The following is a 17,866-nucleotide window of genomic DNA, read 5'->3' as shown; positions in this document are numbered from 1 at the left end:
CTTAATTGATACCACTGTACCTGCTTCAAATTTTTCTTGCAGTTTGTTCCATATACTCACCACCCTCTTTTATATCAGACCTCCTTTAGATTTTTCCCCTGTCACCCTAAATCTATGCCCCCTAATAGTCATAGTCATACTTTATTGATCCCGGGGGAAATTGGTTTTCGTTACAGTTGCACCATAAATAATAAATAGTAATAGAACCATAAATAGTTAAATAGTAATATGTAAATTATGCCAGTAAATTATGAAATAAGTCCAGGACCAGCCTATGGGCTCAGGGTGTCTGACCCTCCAAGGGAGGAGTTGTAAAGTTTGATGGCCACAGACAGGAATGACTTCCTATGACGCTCTGTGCTGCATCTCAGAGGAATGAGTCTCTGGCTGAATGTACTCCTGTGGCCACCCAGTACGTTATGTAGTGGATGGGAGACATTGACCAAGATGGCATGCTACTTAGACAGCATCCTCTTTTCAAACACCACCGTGAGAGAGTCCAGTTCCATCCCCACAACATCACTGGCCTTACGAATGAGTTTGTTGATTCTGTTGGTGTCTGCTACCCTCAGCCTGCTGCCCCAGCACACAACAGCAAACATGATAGCACTGGCAACCACAGACTCGTAGAACATCCTCAGCATCGTCCGGCAGATGTTAAAGGACCTCAGTCTCCTCAAGAAATAGAGGTGGCTCTGACCCTTCTTGTAGACAGCCTCAGTGTTCTTAGACCAGTCCAGTATTGTAATGGTGCCCCCTACCCTAGGGAAAAAAGAACTGTAACTATCCACCTTAGCTATGCCTATCATAATTTAAAGCACTTCTCTAAGGTTGCCTTTGATTCTCCCATGTTCCAAGGAATAAAAACCTAGGCTGGCCAACCTCTTCCTTTAACTCCGTCCCTTTAGTTGTGCCAATACTCTCATAAATGTTTTCTTTGTACTTTATTTAGTGTGAATAACAGCCAGACATTGCTGTTCTCTGGAAGTTCGCCATGTTCTGATGGATCTTGTGTCTATTTGATAACTTTCTCTATTAGCAATGTATAAAATCTGAATAAATGAAAACTGCATTAATCACTCTAAAATCAACAGAGGTGCACTTTGATATGATCATATGTGTGAATTTATGCATTTGTTATACCTGTTGACAAAAAAAAACACATTTATTCAACAGATTAGCTTTCTGGCAACAACTTCTGACGTGTGACTTGTGAATTTTTTTTCCCAGGTCTGCTCTACAAAGTTTACACAAAGCCTGTGAGATTGCCAGGACGCACAATTACTACCCTGGAAGTCTGTACCTGACATGGATTAGTTATTACGAGAGTCGCATCAACTCCAACCAGTCTTTCATTAATGAGTGGAATGCAATGCAGGATCTGCAGTCTCATCGCTCTGATTCACCTGTGCTCTTTACTGATGTGTATGTACATAATCTATTACTACACCTTTATCTCCCAGCATCATTTAAATATCTTGTTCCCATGGAGAAACATTGCACTCCACTTGATCTAATTAAACCACGATGTAACTGAACGGTGAAATGTTTGCATGGTTTGATGGTCTGTCCATGTTAATGGAATGGGACACTGTTGTGTTTTGGATTGTTTCAGTTAAAACCAAGAAAACAGAATGAATGTTAACTTTCATTCACTTTTGTCAACTTCTATAATATTGTGGTCAATTGAGAGGCAAAGCAATTTCTTCACTAGAAAGAAAGCTTCCAGAAAAGGTTTAGTGGTCTTTGTGGCACTGATCTCCCTGTTCCACCCAACAAAGATATAGTAGTTACTGTGTTCAAGATTTTCCTGCTGCAGCCATCAGTTGCTATAGAGCAATCAGATCTAAGGAATCTGATCAACATATGCTGCTCAGATGGGTTCACATCAATCATATTAAAAAAAAATTATTAGTTTTTAAGAGGTTAAAAAATATCAGTAATTTTTGTAGAACTTGAAATTAAAGTAGAACTTGAAATGAATCCCAGAAATGTATAGAATACAGGACATTAACGGAGGGTTGTGGGGATTGTACTGAGGTTAATGATCATCTTGTTGGAGCAGACATGAGAGAATGAATAGCCCATTCCTGCTCCAGTTCCTTAAAGGAAATTGTGTAGCCTTAAGTTTAAAGAATTAAGCAAATTTAATTAACAAAGTTAAACTGTGACAGACAAGACATGTCAGACACATGTTTGGAAGCTGTGCCGTAGTGGGTGGCATGGATGGTACACCCACTGCCTCAATGCTAGAGACCTGGTTTCAGTTCTGACCTTGCGTGCTGTCTGTCTGGAGTTTGTACATTCTCACTGTGACTCTGTGGGCTTTCCCCACACTACCCTGACCCCCAAGTATTCAGGTTTCATTCCACATCCCTAAGTTGTCGATGGTTAGCTTAATTAGCCACTCTAAAATATGGGAAGAGTTGATAACAATGAGAGCAGAATTTTAAAATATCAAATAACCATAGAATTAGAGTAAATTGGTAATTGATAGTTGGCACTTATTTGGTGGGTTGAAACGTCTGCTTCCATGTGTATCTCTCTGACTCCAAGTTTTGAAATAATTAAGGAAATTGAAGTTACTTATACCAAGGGCAGAACAATGATCAAACAATAATTATATCCTGGAGTGGGGTCCTTTTCAAGGAGTAGGTATGTGGCGATGTCTTAGAGTTGCTGCCTGACCACAGCAAGATAGAGGTCACTCTGCCACATTACATCAGCACCCCCTTTGTCTGCGGTTTGATGATAAGATTGAGATTGGTGCAAGGAGGGTAGAGGACAGTGCATTTAGAGGGGGGTAAGGCTCGAGGAGGAGTGTTAAAGTTGAGCTGATTGATTTCTTGTCAGCAATTAGAGACATAAAGGTAAGTTCAGCCCGGTTGATGTTTCATTGCTGAAGTTCAGCTAGTTGATGTGGTTGTTAAGAAGGCATATAGCCTTTATTAGTTTGGGAATTGAGTTCAAGATCCACCAGGTAATGTTGCAGATCTGTAAAATGTTGGTTAGAACACATTTGCAATATTGTAAACACGAGGAATTCTGCAGATGCTATTGTGTTCAGTTCTGGTTGCCTCATTATAGGAAAAATATGAAGCTTCAGAGAGGGTGCAGAGGAGATTTATCAAAATGCTGCCTGGATTATAGAGCATGTCTGATGAGGGTAGATTGAGTGAATTTGGGTTTTCCTTTTTGGAGTGAAGGAGGATCAGAGGTAACTTAATAGAGGTGTACAAGATGATAAGGAGCATAGATCAAGTGGAAATAACTAATAACTCAAGGCTGTGTGCTGAGCCCTCTTCTGTCCTCCCTTTTCACCTATGACTGCGTTCCTGTACATGACTCTTAACTCCATAATCAAGTTTGCAGATGACACCATGGTGGTTGGCCTGATCAGAGGGGATGACGAGACAGCCTACGGGGATGAGGTCCAGCACCTGGCCGTGTGGTGTGCCAACAACAACCTGGCCCTTAACACCCAGAAGACCAAGGAGATCATTGTGTGCTTCAGGGATGCTAGGAGCCACACTCACATCTACAGCAACGGAGTTGTAGTGGAGCGTGTATCAAGCTTCAAATCCCTTGGTGTCCACATTTCCGAGGATCTCACCTGGTCCCTGAACTCCTCCATCCTGATCAAAAAGGCGCAACAGTGCCTTTATTTCCTGCGGAGCGTCAGGAAAGCTCACCTCTGTCCCAGGATACTGATGGACTTTTACTGCTGTACCATTGAGAGCATACTCACCAACTGCATCTCAGTGTGGTATGGCAATTGTCCCGTATCGGACCACAAAGCACTCCAACGTGTGGTGAAAACTGCCCAGCAGATTATTGGCACCCAATTGCCCACCATTCAGAACATCTACCATAACGCTGCCTGGGCAGGGTGAAAAGCATTATCGAGGATGCATCTCACCCTGACTATGGACTTTTTACTCTCTTCCCATCCAGTAGGCGCTACAGGAGCCTCCGCTCCCGCACCAGCAGGTACAGGAAGAGCTTCTTCCCTGAGGCTGTGACCCTGCTGAACCTCACATCACAGCACTAAGCAGTATTGCACCCATATTGTACTGTCTCAGTACTTTTATATTCGTGTGCTGTAGCACTTACTTTTTATTCGCAGTTGTTTTGTAAATAACACTATTCTTTGCATTTCTGGTTAGATGCTAACTGCATTTCATTGTCTTTGTATCTGTACTCGGCACAATGACAATAAAGTTGAATCTAATCTAATCTACAAAGGGGATAATAATGTTAAAGTGATTGGAGGAGCATATAGGGAGAATGTCAGGGTGCGTGGAATTCCCTGGTGGTAGAGGCAGATACATTAGGGACATTAAAGAAACTCTTAAGTACATAGATGAAAACAAAATTAAGGACCCTGTAGGAGGGAAGGGTTCGATTATTCTTAGAGCAGGTTAAAAGCTCAACACAACATGGTAGGAGAAAGGGCCTGCATTGTTAAATGTTCTGTGCCCGAAGTTGCTGGATGTTCCAGCAATACTGAAGCATTAGAATTGATTTGTTTAATCTGTGACATCTTCCCAATCCTTTTAGGATTTTGCATCTGGAACCCAGAACACTGCAGTTTTAAAGCATTAACTCTACTATAAGTTGTCCATATTTATCAATAGCTCTCTGTTCATTTTCCACAGAAGGTGTTATACTATCAGCTTCCTAATAAGGTGGCAGCTGGATAGTGTCTGCATGTCACTGACTATCAATAGTGCTCAATTACTTTGTTAGTTAAAATAGTCTTCCTAATCTGTAGAGTGTCACAGATGACAACCTGTCGTCTGAACTAGTTAGTATCAGTCTGTTCAAATGTTAAGATATTTCTGCACAAAGTAACACATCAAAAGCAACTGAAGAAAACTTCGTATAATGCTTACTCAGTTACTTTGTTTATGGAATTTTAAAAGCCACTCAACAGTGGATGAACAGGGCATATGATGTATTAACCAAGCAAACAGGACAATGATTTATAATGATCTTTGGTTTAAGGCCTGGTTCATGCTCAGATCAAAATATGTTTATGCTGTGCCTATGATAATTCCAACTGACTTGCAGTCAGTGAAGTAATTTTACAGTATTGTCATTGCTGTGGTGTAGTAATACTGGTAACCTACTTGAAAAGTGACAAGCTCCCAGAAGAATGAGATGTATTTAAACATTAAGGGAATAATGATAATTTCTCTAGTGTATTAAGGGATATACTTCAAAATTTCAAAGTGCATTTATTATCAAAGAATGTATAAATTATACAACCTTGAGATTTGTTTGCTTGCAGGCAGTCACAAAGCAAGGAACTCAAAAGAACCCAATTTTAAAAAAAGACCAACACCCAGTACCCACAGAGAAAGAGGGGAAAAAAAACAAAACAAATCATGCCAACAATTGAAGCAAGCAACAACAACGTCATTCCGAACTAAATTTAGTCTTTAGATCCAAATCCCCAGAGCAGCCTGGAGAAGGCCAAAAGCCTCTGTATTCAGTTCATCATATTAGTGGGAAAAGCACAACATCAGCCAGGTCTTCAGTGAAATCACCCTGCATTTTTGTCAGGTCAGGATGCTGTACAAGCTGTAAGCATCCTCAGCTTTGTCAGGGACCTCCTCTCATCTGTCACACAATCCCTTTGATCTCCCATCATCAGGCAGCAGTAACCGCAGTATAAGAGCAAGGACTATTATGCTGGGTAATAGCTTCTTCCCACAGGTTGTGAAACTTGTCTGATCTGTATCTGAATGCCCTACTATCACCTAGTACATATTATTTATGACAAAGCCAGTAGCAGTATACCATTGTTTATTTAACAATGTACTATGTCAACTTGTATGTCTACAGAATACTTTTTAATTTGTTAATATTATTGTGCTAATATTTTGTGTTGTCTGTGATGTATGCACTTTGTTTTGGACCTTGGTCCCTGAAGAATGTTTTTTAGACGTGCATCTTTGAGATATACTGAGGGTTGGCTGTGCTATTAGAGATTTTAATCTTTAAGAGGAGAGTTTAAACAGACATATCATCTGCTTATTTACTATAATAACTGCAGAAATACTTAGTTCTAAGCCAACATCCATCGCTCAACTAATAACAATCTAATCATTATCACATTTTTGGCTGTTTGACCTTGCTGTGCACAGATCAGCTGTTGCATTTTCAACACTGCTGGAGTCATATCTTCACAAGATACATCAGTTAAGGATTTGAGAACCCCTGAGAGCATTTAAGGCCGTACCTGTTGGTGCAAAATAAATGTAGTTGAGAAACCAAACCAGGTACAATATTAGTTTCAAAGCAGGAGATAGCGTAGACGGACAAGCATATGTACAATTTGTGACTAGAATATAGTGCACCTTTAGATAAGGCAATACATTAAAGCAGTCAGGTCAGTCCTGGAGCTAACTAACACATTGAGTTTGACAGCATCAAGTAGTGTTACAATGAGTGTTCTTACTCTTACAGATATTGGGTCTGAATGTCATCTTGACGTCAAAGAGCCAAATCCTTTATTTGGTTTAAGAAAATATTAGAACAAAAAGTGCAGCAAATACACTAAATATGACCGGCATAAAGCTTGAGGGTTCAAATATAAAGTATATCCAGCTTCTCAACTCCTAACATTATTGAATTTCTTTAGCTTCACTGGTTAGTCCAGGGTGGATTAGGTGGTCAGTTATGCCACCATCTGAGTTCCAGCGAGTTCTATACCTTCACATAGCACTGTGCAGGTGTTGAAATCCTCAGTGAGCTGATGCATGTACAGTATCTATTCTGTGCTAAACAATCCAGCTGATTATTTACTTACCTGGTTTGCACATTTCAGCAAACTTATTTATACAGATTAGAAATGGAGATTTGCTTCTGAACTCTCTTCCCAAGCCCAGGGTGGTGGCTATTTTTTTTTGTTTACACATTATATGCATTTAGCATTTTTTGAGTTAGCTATTGAAAAATAATGGTCCAAAGAAGGAAAGGTATTGACAATGTTCTAAAAATAGTTAAATTTTGTTACTGAAACCATTAGTAGCTTATATGTTTTCAATGTCCCATTAATTACCAGAATAATTAAGGGAATAATATATTTTTAAAAAGTTCACAAAGCACCTGTTATTTGAGATTAATCAAGAAATGAGAAACCTAATTTACCTGTGATCATTGTTTCTCCCATTTGCACTAATGTAGACCAACGGAGCGAGAACTTACTGAAAGACTAATCAAGACTAAACTGCGAGAAATTATGATGCAACAAGACCTGGAAAATGTCACATCAAAAGAAGTAGGTGATCCTCTTTAATAAAAACAATTAACAAAATTCAAAAGTTCTGAATTAATATATTAGTTGACATTTTTTTTATCATAAGACAAAGAGGATCACTGCTCATATCTTCCAGCATGGAATATTGTATTTCCACACAGTAATGTTCATTTTTAAAGACTCAGAGAAAAAAAAAAAAAAAGATGCAAATTTTACCTGAAAGAACTACCCTGAGTAGGACTATATAAAGTTGTATTGCATTACCAAATCAGAAATTTAGTTTGTCTGATTAACAGTCCTTAAACCCTGTATTTTTTCTGCTGATAGATGGTGGCGGTGGGGGAAGTAAAAAAAGAAAAATAGAATGTATATGTTACAATGGCTAATTATTGTATTTTTTTCAGATTCGCACAGAATTGGAAATGCAGATGGTCTGTAACTTGAGAGAATTTAAAGAATATATTGATAATGAGATGATTGTAATCTTGAGGCAGATGGATAACCCAACAGAGATATTTGAACACGTCTATCTGGTAGGATCATCTCATCAGAATTTAACTTCACCTTCCACCCATTTGTGATAATAAAAATGAATGTTCTCCAGGGGGTTGTATAGAATTAAAAAGGGAGAACATGAGGAACATTTAGAGCAGAGGTCTCTTCTGCTGACTTTTAAATCTCATTGTTTTTTTTCCCTGACATCATCAACCTTGTGGTAATCTGAGATGGGGGAATAGTCCTGTGGGGAGAGCTCAGTATCTCAGACTTGAGTTCCTCCAAAACATTGTTGCTTGTATTCCAAATTATATCAGATCTTGTTCACACCTCACCTAAGTGGTTAATAATGCATATGGACTCCTGGTTTTTAAGTTCCATGACCATATTTTAATATTTCACCATGACCTTCCTCTTTTCTGAACTGTTCTTAATTTTCACAGGAAATAGTTTTAATCCTCAATTTTAATGATTCCACCATTACTTACTTTATCTTCGGCTGTTCAGACCCTAGGATCTGAAATTCCTCCTGCTAAATCTATGTTGCTCCTGTTGAAATATTCCTCAATACCTATTCTATCGCCAAAGATTTTGGTAATCTGTCCTATTTGATTAGTGCTGACTATCAATTTTTTCTTTGATTGCACTTCTTAAGTGCTGGGGATATTTAATTCTGTTAAGGAAATTGTATAAATAAATATTACTGTTCTGTCTCTTTATAGTATATTCTGCTGACACACTATCACATTGTATATTGTAACCTTAGTTGTAGACAATTAAAGGAGAGATAAAATGTAGATTTATTCACTTTTAAGTGTTCTAAATATCTTTGCAGTATAATGTAGATTAATTTTCTACCACCTCGGATGACTGATTATTGCTTTTACTTTAGTGAGTTAAGAGCTCATGATTTAACATTGTGACTTGATGCTGTGTGAATTCTTATATGGAGTATATTCATTTCAGAACTGCCCTGATTAAGTTTCCTTTTTAATGTCCCACAACATGAAGCCTTCTACTATCTGCTTTTGTTGAATGACTGTGCATTTTGCAGAGGCCTCACAGTCAAGAGAAGTCTGGTTTTATTTGAGAGGAATCAACACTAAATCCAGATATCTACCAGTAAAGGCCATTTTAATCTATGATTGTATCATATTTTCATAAAGTCAGTTCATTTGGAAAACATCTTAGGACTAAGATTCTGTATTCTTTCTGTAGCTTCAGAAATGGATATATTCTCCTAGTTCACCTTTGTTCCCTTATGTTATCTGAATGATAAGTTACCCATATCAAAACATTTTCTCCACAAGGACAAGCAGCAAACTCCCTTCAGTAGGTAATCTCATTAGTAATGGGTTGTATGATGCATATTGCCTCATAAATGAAAGTTCTGCTTTATCCTTATCATTTTCATACCAATTACCTATTGTAATGGTCTACTGGCATCCTTTTAAAGTAGAAGGAAAATTGGAAAAAAGGCATAAATGACTACCGGAATCGGAAGCACAAACTAAACTGGGACGAACTCAGTGAATTGAGCAGTATCTGTGGAGGTAAAGGATAGCTGTCATTTCAGATCGCAATCCAGCATTGGTCCTGGATAGCAAAGAAGACCATCCTGTAGCCTCCACAGATGTTGCTTGACTCACTCACTAAGTTCATCCAGCAGTTTGATTTTACTTGGAAAAATGCAAAGAATGCAAAAGTAAGCTGGAGTAATAAAACAATATTGCTGTCAAATTTTTAATCTGCTAATTGGGTAAGAAGTTGACTCGTATGCTTGTGTGTTACTTTCCAAAAAACTCAACTCCCTTTTACTAAAAATGTGCTTGTTATGCATTACTGTACCTTGGACGCAAAATGTGTTGGGGGGGGTGGTGGTGAGGGGTGATGGTAGTGTTCAGGATCGCAAAACCAGCTTGCATCTACACCAGAGCCGCTTGCTTCTGCTTTGATTGAAAGCACTGTGTGTTAGCCAACTGTCTCTGTTTTTCAGGGCTCAGAATGGAATGCTTCCAATTTAGAAGACTTGCAGAACAGAGGGTAAGTTTTCTGGAATAAAAAGTGTTAAATTTACCCCAACCACCAAACCAAATGTCAATGAATACCATGTTTATGGAAGGAGATATAGTATGAAGTACTACACTTCAAGTGTAATGTGTTCATAAATAGTATTTTGTGCTTTTATTTTAGAATTAGCACATGTTGTCAAAACATTTAATAAAGGAACTGTTTTTTTGACTTACACAATGTAATTTTTTTCAGTTATCATTCTGAGCAATATTCCACGGATTTAAAAAAAAATCTTGATTCCTAGTAACCTTGAACATTACATATTTAAGAATCTTTTAGGCCACTTGCACAATGCCAACCATTCCAAAATCAAGAAAACCGCAGATGCCAGAAATTTGAAAAACATAGAAAATACTGGAAATACTCAACAGGTTGAGGAACATCTGAAGAAAAAGGAGACAGAATTAAGCTTTCAGTCCAGGACCCTTAGTCAGAATGCCTGACATGTTGAGTGTTTCTAATATAATCTGTTGCCATTTTTTTTAAAGTTTCTAACAAACAGAGGGTTTAAAAAAATCATTTGAATAATCTTACAGCCGTAAGATAAAAATAATTAAAGGCACATTTAATGACTAGAAATTAAAAGTTATGTGAAAACTTGGGTGATTTATTTTGTAATCTTATTTTGCCTTTGTTAATTCCTAGTAAGTCTCCAAAATTTTGAAAATCATCCTATGTGCTTGTGAATAGATGTTACACTTTAAGGCAATGGTAAATCCTAATATTTATTTCTTAATATTTCCATTTAGGATTCGATACATTTTAAACATCACCCGTGAAATTGACAACTTTTTCCCTGGAATATTTGAATATCACAATATAAGAGTATATGATGAGGAGGCTACCGATCTACTTGCGTATTGGAATGATACATATAAATTCATTTCCAAAGCAAAGTATGTAATCTAGAAGTAATTTATGCAGTGTTGTGCAGTTTCCATTATGTTTTAAATTTCAAATTCTGTACAATATATTCACATAGTCTGGTTAAAAACTTTTAAGTCCAGCTCTTATCTAGATTAATTATAGCATGGTTTGGATCATATATGGTTTTCGTAATTCTGAATTTTGCTTCCTGTGTGATTGTAATGAGTCTAATTTTAAGTTATAACATTTTATTATGCTGTTAAAGAACATGCATAATTTGGTCACTTTGATATTTAATCATTTTGCTGCAAATCATTTTCCAATCCTGAAAACTTAAGTGTTTTCAAAGCAAGCTTCAGTCATGAGTATCAAAAATCAATCATGTACAGAAACAATCGCCAAAGTAAAAACGTGCTTTCTTTTTCAGCCCTAATTTTGGTAAACAGTTGCCATAGGGCATGTTTGAGTTAATTGATTACAAAGGGGATGCTCAAATGTTGTTGCAGAAATTACACTTCTGTTTGGTGCTAAGCTATTAATGTGTTAAAAATTATCTTCATTCTAATTTTTAAAAATAATCTGAATATTTTTGTAAACAACAGGAATTCTGCAGATGCTGGAAATTCAAGGAACACACATCAAAGTTGCTGGTGAATGCAGCAGGCCAGGCAACATCTCTAGGAAGAGGTATAGTCGACGTTTCAGGCCGAGAGCCTTCGTCAGGACGTCCTGACGAAGGGTCTCGGCCTGAAACGTCGACTGTACCTCTTCCTAGAGATGCTGCCTGGCCTGCTGAATATTTTTGTACATATGTTAGGTTCTTAAGCAAAACTGCTTTTGTGGCTTTTGGATAGTTTGATTCTAAATGCTTGTGTATTTTTCCGCCATCAGGAAAAATGGTTCCAAATGTCTTGTCCACTGTAAGATGGGTATCAGCAGATCTGCATCCACTGTAATTGCATATGCAATGAAAGAATATGGCTGGAATTTGGATGAAGCTTACAATTATGTGAAGGAGAAACGCACAGTTACTAAACCGAATGTTGGTTTCATGAGACAACTGGAAGAGTACCAGGGCATTTTGCTGGCTAGGTAGGTGCATCATTTTGTATTTTTTAGATGGTTTTAATTGATCATGTCTGCAATGTCTTGCTTTTCTTTATTTTCTTGATTCACAATTTCTCTCTATTTGCCTCCTGGCTGTCTCTCATACTGGATTTGATCTGATAGAACGGCAGGCAGGGCAGCCATGTACATCTCTACGACTTCCACAGATGGTACTCTAGAGCCGAATGCCGCAGTGCAACCCAAGGTAGAGCCACTGCCGATTTTCCCTCTCTCCCATTTAGCTGGGCACCTTGTGTCTGCACGGTCCTCAACCACATATACTCACTGCCTGTGGGTGGGAGTGTCAAACTGAATTTCAATTTGAATCAGGGTCTCCCATTCTCAGTCTCTTTTGGGAGACCTATCTCAACATAGAATTCCAAGATGGCTTAAATTTAATTCATTCAGAACAAACCACAAACAGGCAAGTTCCATAAACTCCAGCCTCCATTTTCATTGTGCCCTGCAGTACTCAATGTGTTCTATATTTTGCGCTTTTGTGGAAGGTATTATGCTGTAAAAAGACTATGGTGTGGCTTGTGGTTGCTGTAGAAAAGTGTAATATAAAATAAACAAGCTATTTGTTCCTGTAAATAAATGCTGTTCTTATTTTAAATATAATGTATGCGTAGTAGAATGTGAGATGAAGTAGAGCTTTGTAGCAGACAGACAAATGGTCAAAAAGTTGCAGAAAGTTTGTTTTTATTTCATTAGTTTTCTCCCTGACTCGTTCTGTTTTATCTTGTCCAGAAGCTATGATAGTAATGTTAAAATAATTAGAGTAATCAATAAAGAAAAATGATCTATTGCAATTTGTTCTGATTCCTTAGATTTTCTAGAGCTTCTGGTTTTGAGAAGCAGCACCAATGCTCAAGAACAGATTTAGAATTTGGTCAATTCCAGAAATATTGAAGCATATGACTTGTACTGATATATAAACGTTACAGGGAAGAGGTTTAGGGTGTGGTGGGAGGTTGGAGACAAAGAAAACAAAGATCACGGGTATTTGGTTGAATTTTTTTTTCCAAAGAATTGACATGTGCTTCACAGCTCTGTCACTTCCTATTTCTTATAGTAAATCTGAGTGAACAAAACAATTTGAGCCTGAAGTCTTAAAGTTTAATAAATGGTTTCCCAGGATGCTTTTAGTATATATATAAAGCTATAGATGTAATTAATCTGGTTTAAAATGGAATTGGAGTTCTTATTTGAGAGTGCTTTTACAGCAAGAATTTAGCTCAAAACCCATCTGATTAGAGAGAGAGAGAGAGAGAGAGAGAGAGAGAGAGAGAGAGAGAGATATGGATATGATCTTGGCTTTAGCTTTGTAAGCAAGTTTAATGATGGTTGTGTTTAATATCATGCCCATTATTATGTCCATTTGAACTGAGAGAAGTGCCCAACACTGCAGTTACATGTATTCTTAAAAACATCAGTTGCATTTGGGAAGAAAAGCTTGAGGATCAAAGTTCAAAGTAAATTTATTATTAGAGTACATATATATTACTATATACAATCCTGAGATTAATTTTCATGCAGGCATACTCAATAAATCCACAATAGAATCTATGGAAGACCGCACCAACTTGGGCGTTCAACCAGTGGGCAAAGACAACAAACTGCAAATACTAAAAGAGCTGATAATAAATTATTAAGCAATAAATATTGAGAACATGAGATGAGGAATCCTGAAAGTGAGTCCATAAGTTGTGGGAGCTTTTCAGTGATGGGGTGAGTGAAGTTGTCCCCTTTAGTTCAAGAACATGATGATTGAGAGGTAATAACTGTTTCTGAACCTGGTGCTGTGATTCCTGAGACTCGTGTACCACCTTCCCGATGGCGGTAGTGAGAAAAGAGCATGATCTTTAATAACTTCTTGATAACGTTGGTGTTAATTTGAATTTGGAATGTTGCATGATAGTTTTCAGCTCCTTCCCCCAACATTCCCCATTGCTGATATGTTAGAATCAGGATCACGTTTATTAGTGCTGATGTACATTTAGTAGCCACTTTATTAGGTGAACTTGCTCGTTAATGTAAATATCTAATCAGCCAATCTTGGCAGCAACTCAATGCATAAATGCATGCAGTCATGGTCAAATGGTTTAGTTGTTGTCCAGACCAAACATCAGAATGGAAAAGAAATGTGATCTAAGTGACTTTGACCGTGCAATGATTGTTGGTACCACATGGGGTGGTTTGAGTATCTCAGAAGCTGTTGATCTCCTGGGATTTTCATGTACGACAGTCTCTAGAGTAAACAGAGAATGGTGTGATTCACAAAAAAAAAATCCATGGAGTGGCTTTTCTGTGGGGGGGAGAAAAGCAGCATGTTACTGAGGGAAGTCGGGAGAATGGCTCGACTGGTTCAAACTGACAGGCAACAGTATTCAGATAACCACGTGTTACAACAGTAATGTGCAGGAGCAAAATCACACTAGGTTCCACTCCTTACCTGAGTCTGTATTGTGAAATGTGTTGTTTTATGGCAGTAGTACAGTGCAAGACACAAGAATTACTGTAAGTAAGATAAATAAGTGGTTTGTATTAATACACTAAATCTCACAATAAAACTCTTGATTTCCTGTCCCTAAAGGCAAGCATAGTGCTTTTACATTGACTCTCCTTCAAAAGCATTTTCAGTCTTGCGTTATGTTTATTCAGAGCTCTCATCTGACAGAAGACATTATAGACTTGCAATTTTTATTTTGACTTTCAGTGCACCTCTGAATTGCTTGCGTATGTACACCACTGGTCTGTACATTGCATTGTGGAATTATTGTCCCAGAATACATTCTAGTATAATTTATATACGCTTTTTAAAGTATCTTTTGGTAAATCCATTGATCTAGAAGTCAGTTTGCGCTGAGCCAGTATTCTGTCAAAATATCTATTATAACTGAAAACTTGTATCATTTAAGAAACACAGACATCTTTATTGTATTAATGTTGATAGCAAAAAAAGTTTATCTTTGATATTTTGCAAGGATAGCATTTTATTTTGAAAATTGGTTGAACTATCAATTTATGATTAGAAATTTCCTGAAATCTTGAGTTTTTGAGTTTAGTCTAGGAAGCAAGTTTGCTCTGTAATTATACTTTGTAAACTAAACATAATTGTTATTTTTTAATTGTGTCTATTAGCTGCACATTTAAAAGTTAGACTAAATTCAATTCATAACTTGAAGTTTCAGTACAGTGGATTACGATTAATTGGGACACATCAGCTCCAGTACATTTCGGCCCTAGTAGGAGTAGCAAAACAGCAATGTTCAAAAATCAATGCATTTTGAACACAAGCACATTCAACTGACTTATTCCTTTTTTAAAAAAAACACTGTTCAGTCTGAGCACAGTGTAGTGTCTCTAACAGCCACACAAGAGCGCACGGCTGACGCTAGTTAAAAACTGTTCAGCAACGGTGCCCTCTCCCAATTAAGGGAAACCTGATTAGTGTTCATTCTTTAAGAGTTGTCCCAAACAGGTGGCTGCCCCAATTAACCAATGGTCCAATTAACTGTAATGTACTGTAACTAATGACAAAATGGTTAAATCATAGAACTGGCATCCAGTGGCTTGGAGTTGTGAGTTCAAATCCCACCTAGATGTCTGGCCATAATGCCTATTACACTAATTCCATTTATCTGCATTAGGTTAGATATCCTTTTCACGTTCCCCATCCAAGCACCTGTCTAAATGCCTTTTACATATTATAATTGTATCTGCCTCTGCCGTTTCCTCTGGCACCACGTTCCAGAAAACTTGTGCCTCAGATCTCCTTTAAACTTCTCCATGTTTGGCATTAAACCTGTTCCTTTTAGTTCTAGTCTTCCCTGCATGGGAAGAGATTCTGTCTTTTTATTTTATCTGTGTCCTTCATTTTATAAACCTCAATGAAGAAGACCCTTCAGCTAATCCTTGTCATAGCTACAGCCCTCCATGCCATCTCTTCTGTACCCTCTATTGCTACCATATCCTTCCTGTAGTCTAGCAATCAAGCTTCTAGACATATTCCAAGTGCAGTCTAACCCACATTTTGTACAGCTGCAGCCTGACTTCTCGACTCTTGTATTCAATTCATTGGCCTATCGTGTCAACGATACCATTATTACCTTCATTACCCTGTTACCACTTCTGGTGAGTTATGGTCCAGCTGTGCATCAGCACTCCCAATGTCCCTGCTCTTTATATATTTTTTATATATATCAGAGTTTGACTTTCCAAAGTACGTTACCTCATATTTGTTTGAATGTGGTTCTCTGATCTTTCTTGTATTGCAACCTTCCAAACTCTTATTGAATTCTCCACTTTTAGATGACTTGCTTTTTCTTTATGCCTGTATCAGAATAACCAACTCTGTTCCATCATTTTGGCTCAGATTTTCTTTCGTGTGTAACTTGGCCCATTGGGCATGTTCCACAGCTTTACCATTAACAATACAGACAGATCTAATCTGATCTAAATTGCCATTATTTCTCATCCTATCAGAGATGCTCCCTTTGTTCTACTGTGTCCCACCATAACCTTCTCTGTCACCTAAAGTTAACTTATTTTCTTCCTTCAGTTTTGGTGAAGGGTTCCAGATTTGAAATATTAACCATTTCTCTTCCTACAATTAATACCTAGCTGCCTGAGTGTTTCCAGCATTTTCTGTTTCGGTGTTATGACAAATAGTAATTTTCCTTATTGTACAGTAGACATTTAAGTCTGGAGTACAAGTGTGAAATGAAGTTGTATCAACAAATAACATGAAGCATTAATAAGTTGTCAATTAACTACTTCCAAGAATTGGAATTTGTGATTGCATAAATTAAATCTGTAGACTGCGGTCTTCAAGTTTAAGTGCATTATTATAGGCATACATGGAATGTACAATATAAAATTAGCTTTTTGGACCAACAGCTCAGTACATTACAGGCATGATTGAAGTGTTGATATGAAAGTAAGCATAACCCTAATGCAAGTAGAGAGAGAGAGGAGAGAAAATAGTCTACAGTAGTGTTTGGGTTTTCCACGTTTGTTCAGGAAGCTGATGGCAGTGAGGAAGAAACTATTGTAGAGCATTGAGGTGTGGGTCTGCACACTCCTTTACCACCTCCCTGATAGCAGCATCAAGAAGAGGGGACAGTGGGTTTCCTGAGTCATCATTTCTTGTAGATATCTTCTGGGGGTTGGGGGGCGGGGTGAGTGATGGAACTAGCTGTGTCCGATACTCTCTGTAATGTCGTGCATTTCTGCACTTTAGAATTTCTATACTAGGCTGTGATACAATGAATCAGATTGCTGTCCACTGTACAGCTAAAGTAGTTTGTCAGTCTGCAATGACATGCTGAATCTCAAACTTGTAAGGAAGTTCAGATGCTGGCATACGGCCTTCATGGCTGTATCTATGTGCTGAGCTCAGGACCAGTCCTCCTTTATGTTGACACCCAGGAACTTGGAACTGCTTACCCTTTCCACTGCAGACCCTTCAGTGATGTCTGATATGTTTCTCTGACTCCCTGTTCCTAAAATCCATAATATCTGTCCCTTGGTTTTGCTGACGCCGAGTACATTACAACATCACTCAACCCACTGACCTGTATGCCACCTCATCACTCAATTTTTGGTGTTTTGGACATGTATTCTCACGCCAAATAATGAGCCATAATAATTATCATATGGGGAAGCCCTATTTGTTGAAACATCTAATTACTATCAGCTGGGTTTTAAAAAAAACCTTATGTCTGGGGACAAAAATTGGAAGATTTTGAAGATGAGAGCAATGGGGATACTGCGGTTCAATTTCTAATGAGTAAAATATTCCAAAAGTCAAGGATATGGTCTACATTATTGTCATAGTTTGCTTGTGTAAGTGGAGCCTTATTTGTTTCATATAAACTTTAAATCCTTGGCTGTGATACAATGAAACAGAATGCTGATATGTCCCGGTAATAAATGCCAATCTAAAGCAAAGATTGACACTTTCTTTTCTATGGGATAAGGGGAACACTTATTGCCCATACTTAATGTTCATAAGAAAGTATTGGCTTGGGGTCACCTTGTACTTCTATGGCC

The 17,866-nt window shown here is 37.8% G+C and overlaps 1 protein-coding gene across 3 annotated transcripts in view; it reads left to right on the top strand.

Annotated features, from left to right (window-relative positions):
* The window catches only part of LOC140187838 (protein phosphatase Slingshot homolog 2-like), a 145,048-nt gene that overhangs the window by 115,650 nt on the left and 11,532 nt on the right, over window positions 1-17,866 (top strand). For all 3 annotated transcript variants that reach the window (XM_072243629.1, XM_072243628.1, XM_072243627.1), the window contains 6 exons: window positions 1,231-1,425; window positions 7,195-7,288; window positions 7,672-7,800; window positions 9,759-9,805; window positions 10,585-10,731; window positions 11,594-11,794. In XM_072243629.1, the coding sequence (XP_072099730.1) occupies window positions 1,231-1,425; window positions 7,195-7,288; window positions 7,672-7,800; window positions 9,759-9,805; window positions 10,585-10,731; window positions 11,594-11,794 (813 nt within the window). The remainder of the gene's footprint in view (window positions 1-1,230; window positions 1,426-7,194; window positions 7,289-7,671; window positions 7,801-9,758; window positions 9,806-10,584; window positions 10,732-11,593; window positions 11,795-17,866) is intronic.

The sequence above is a fragment of the Mobula birostris genome, chromosome 25 (assembly GCF_030028105.1).
Source record: "Mobula birostris isolate sMobBir1 chromosome 25, sMobBir1.hap1, whole genome shotgun sequence".
Classification (NCBI taxonomy): Eukaryota; Metazoa; Chordata; class Chondrichthyes; order Myliobatiformes; family Myliobatidae; genus Mobula; species Mobula birostris.
The sequence above is the reverse complement of the archived record's forward strand: the minus strand, read 5'-3'. Positions and strand labels throughout refer to the sequence as shown.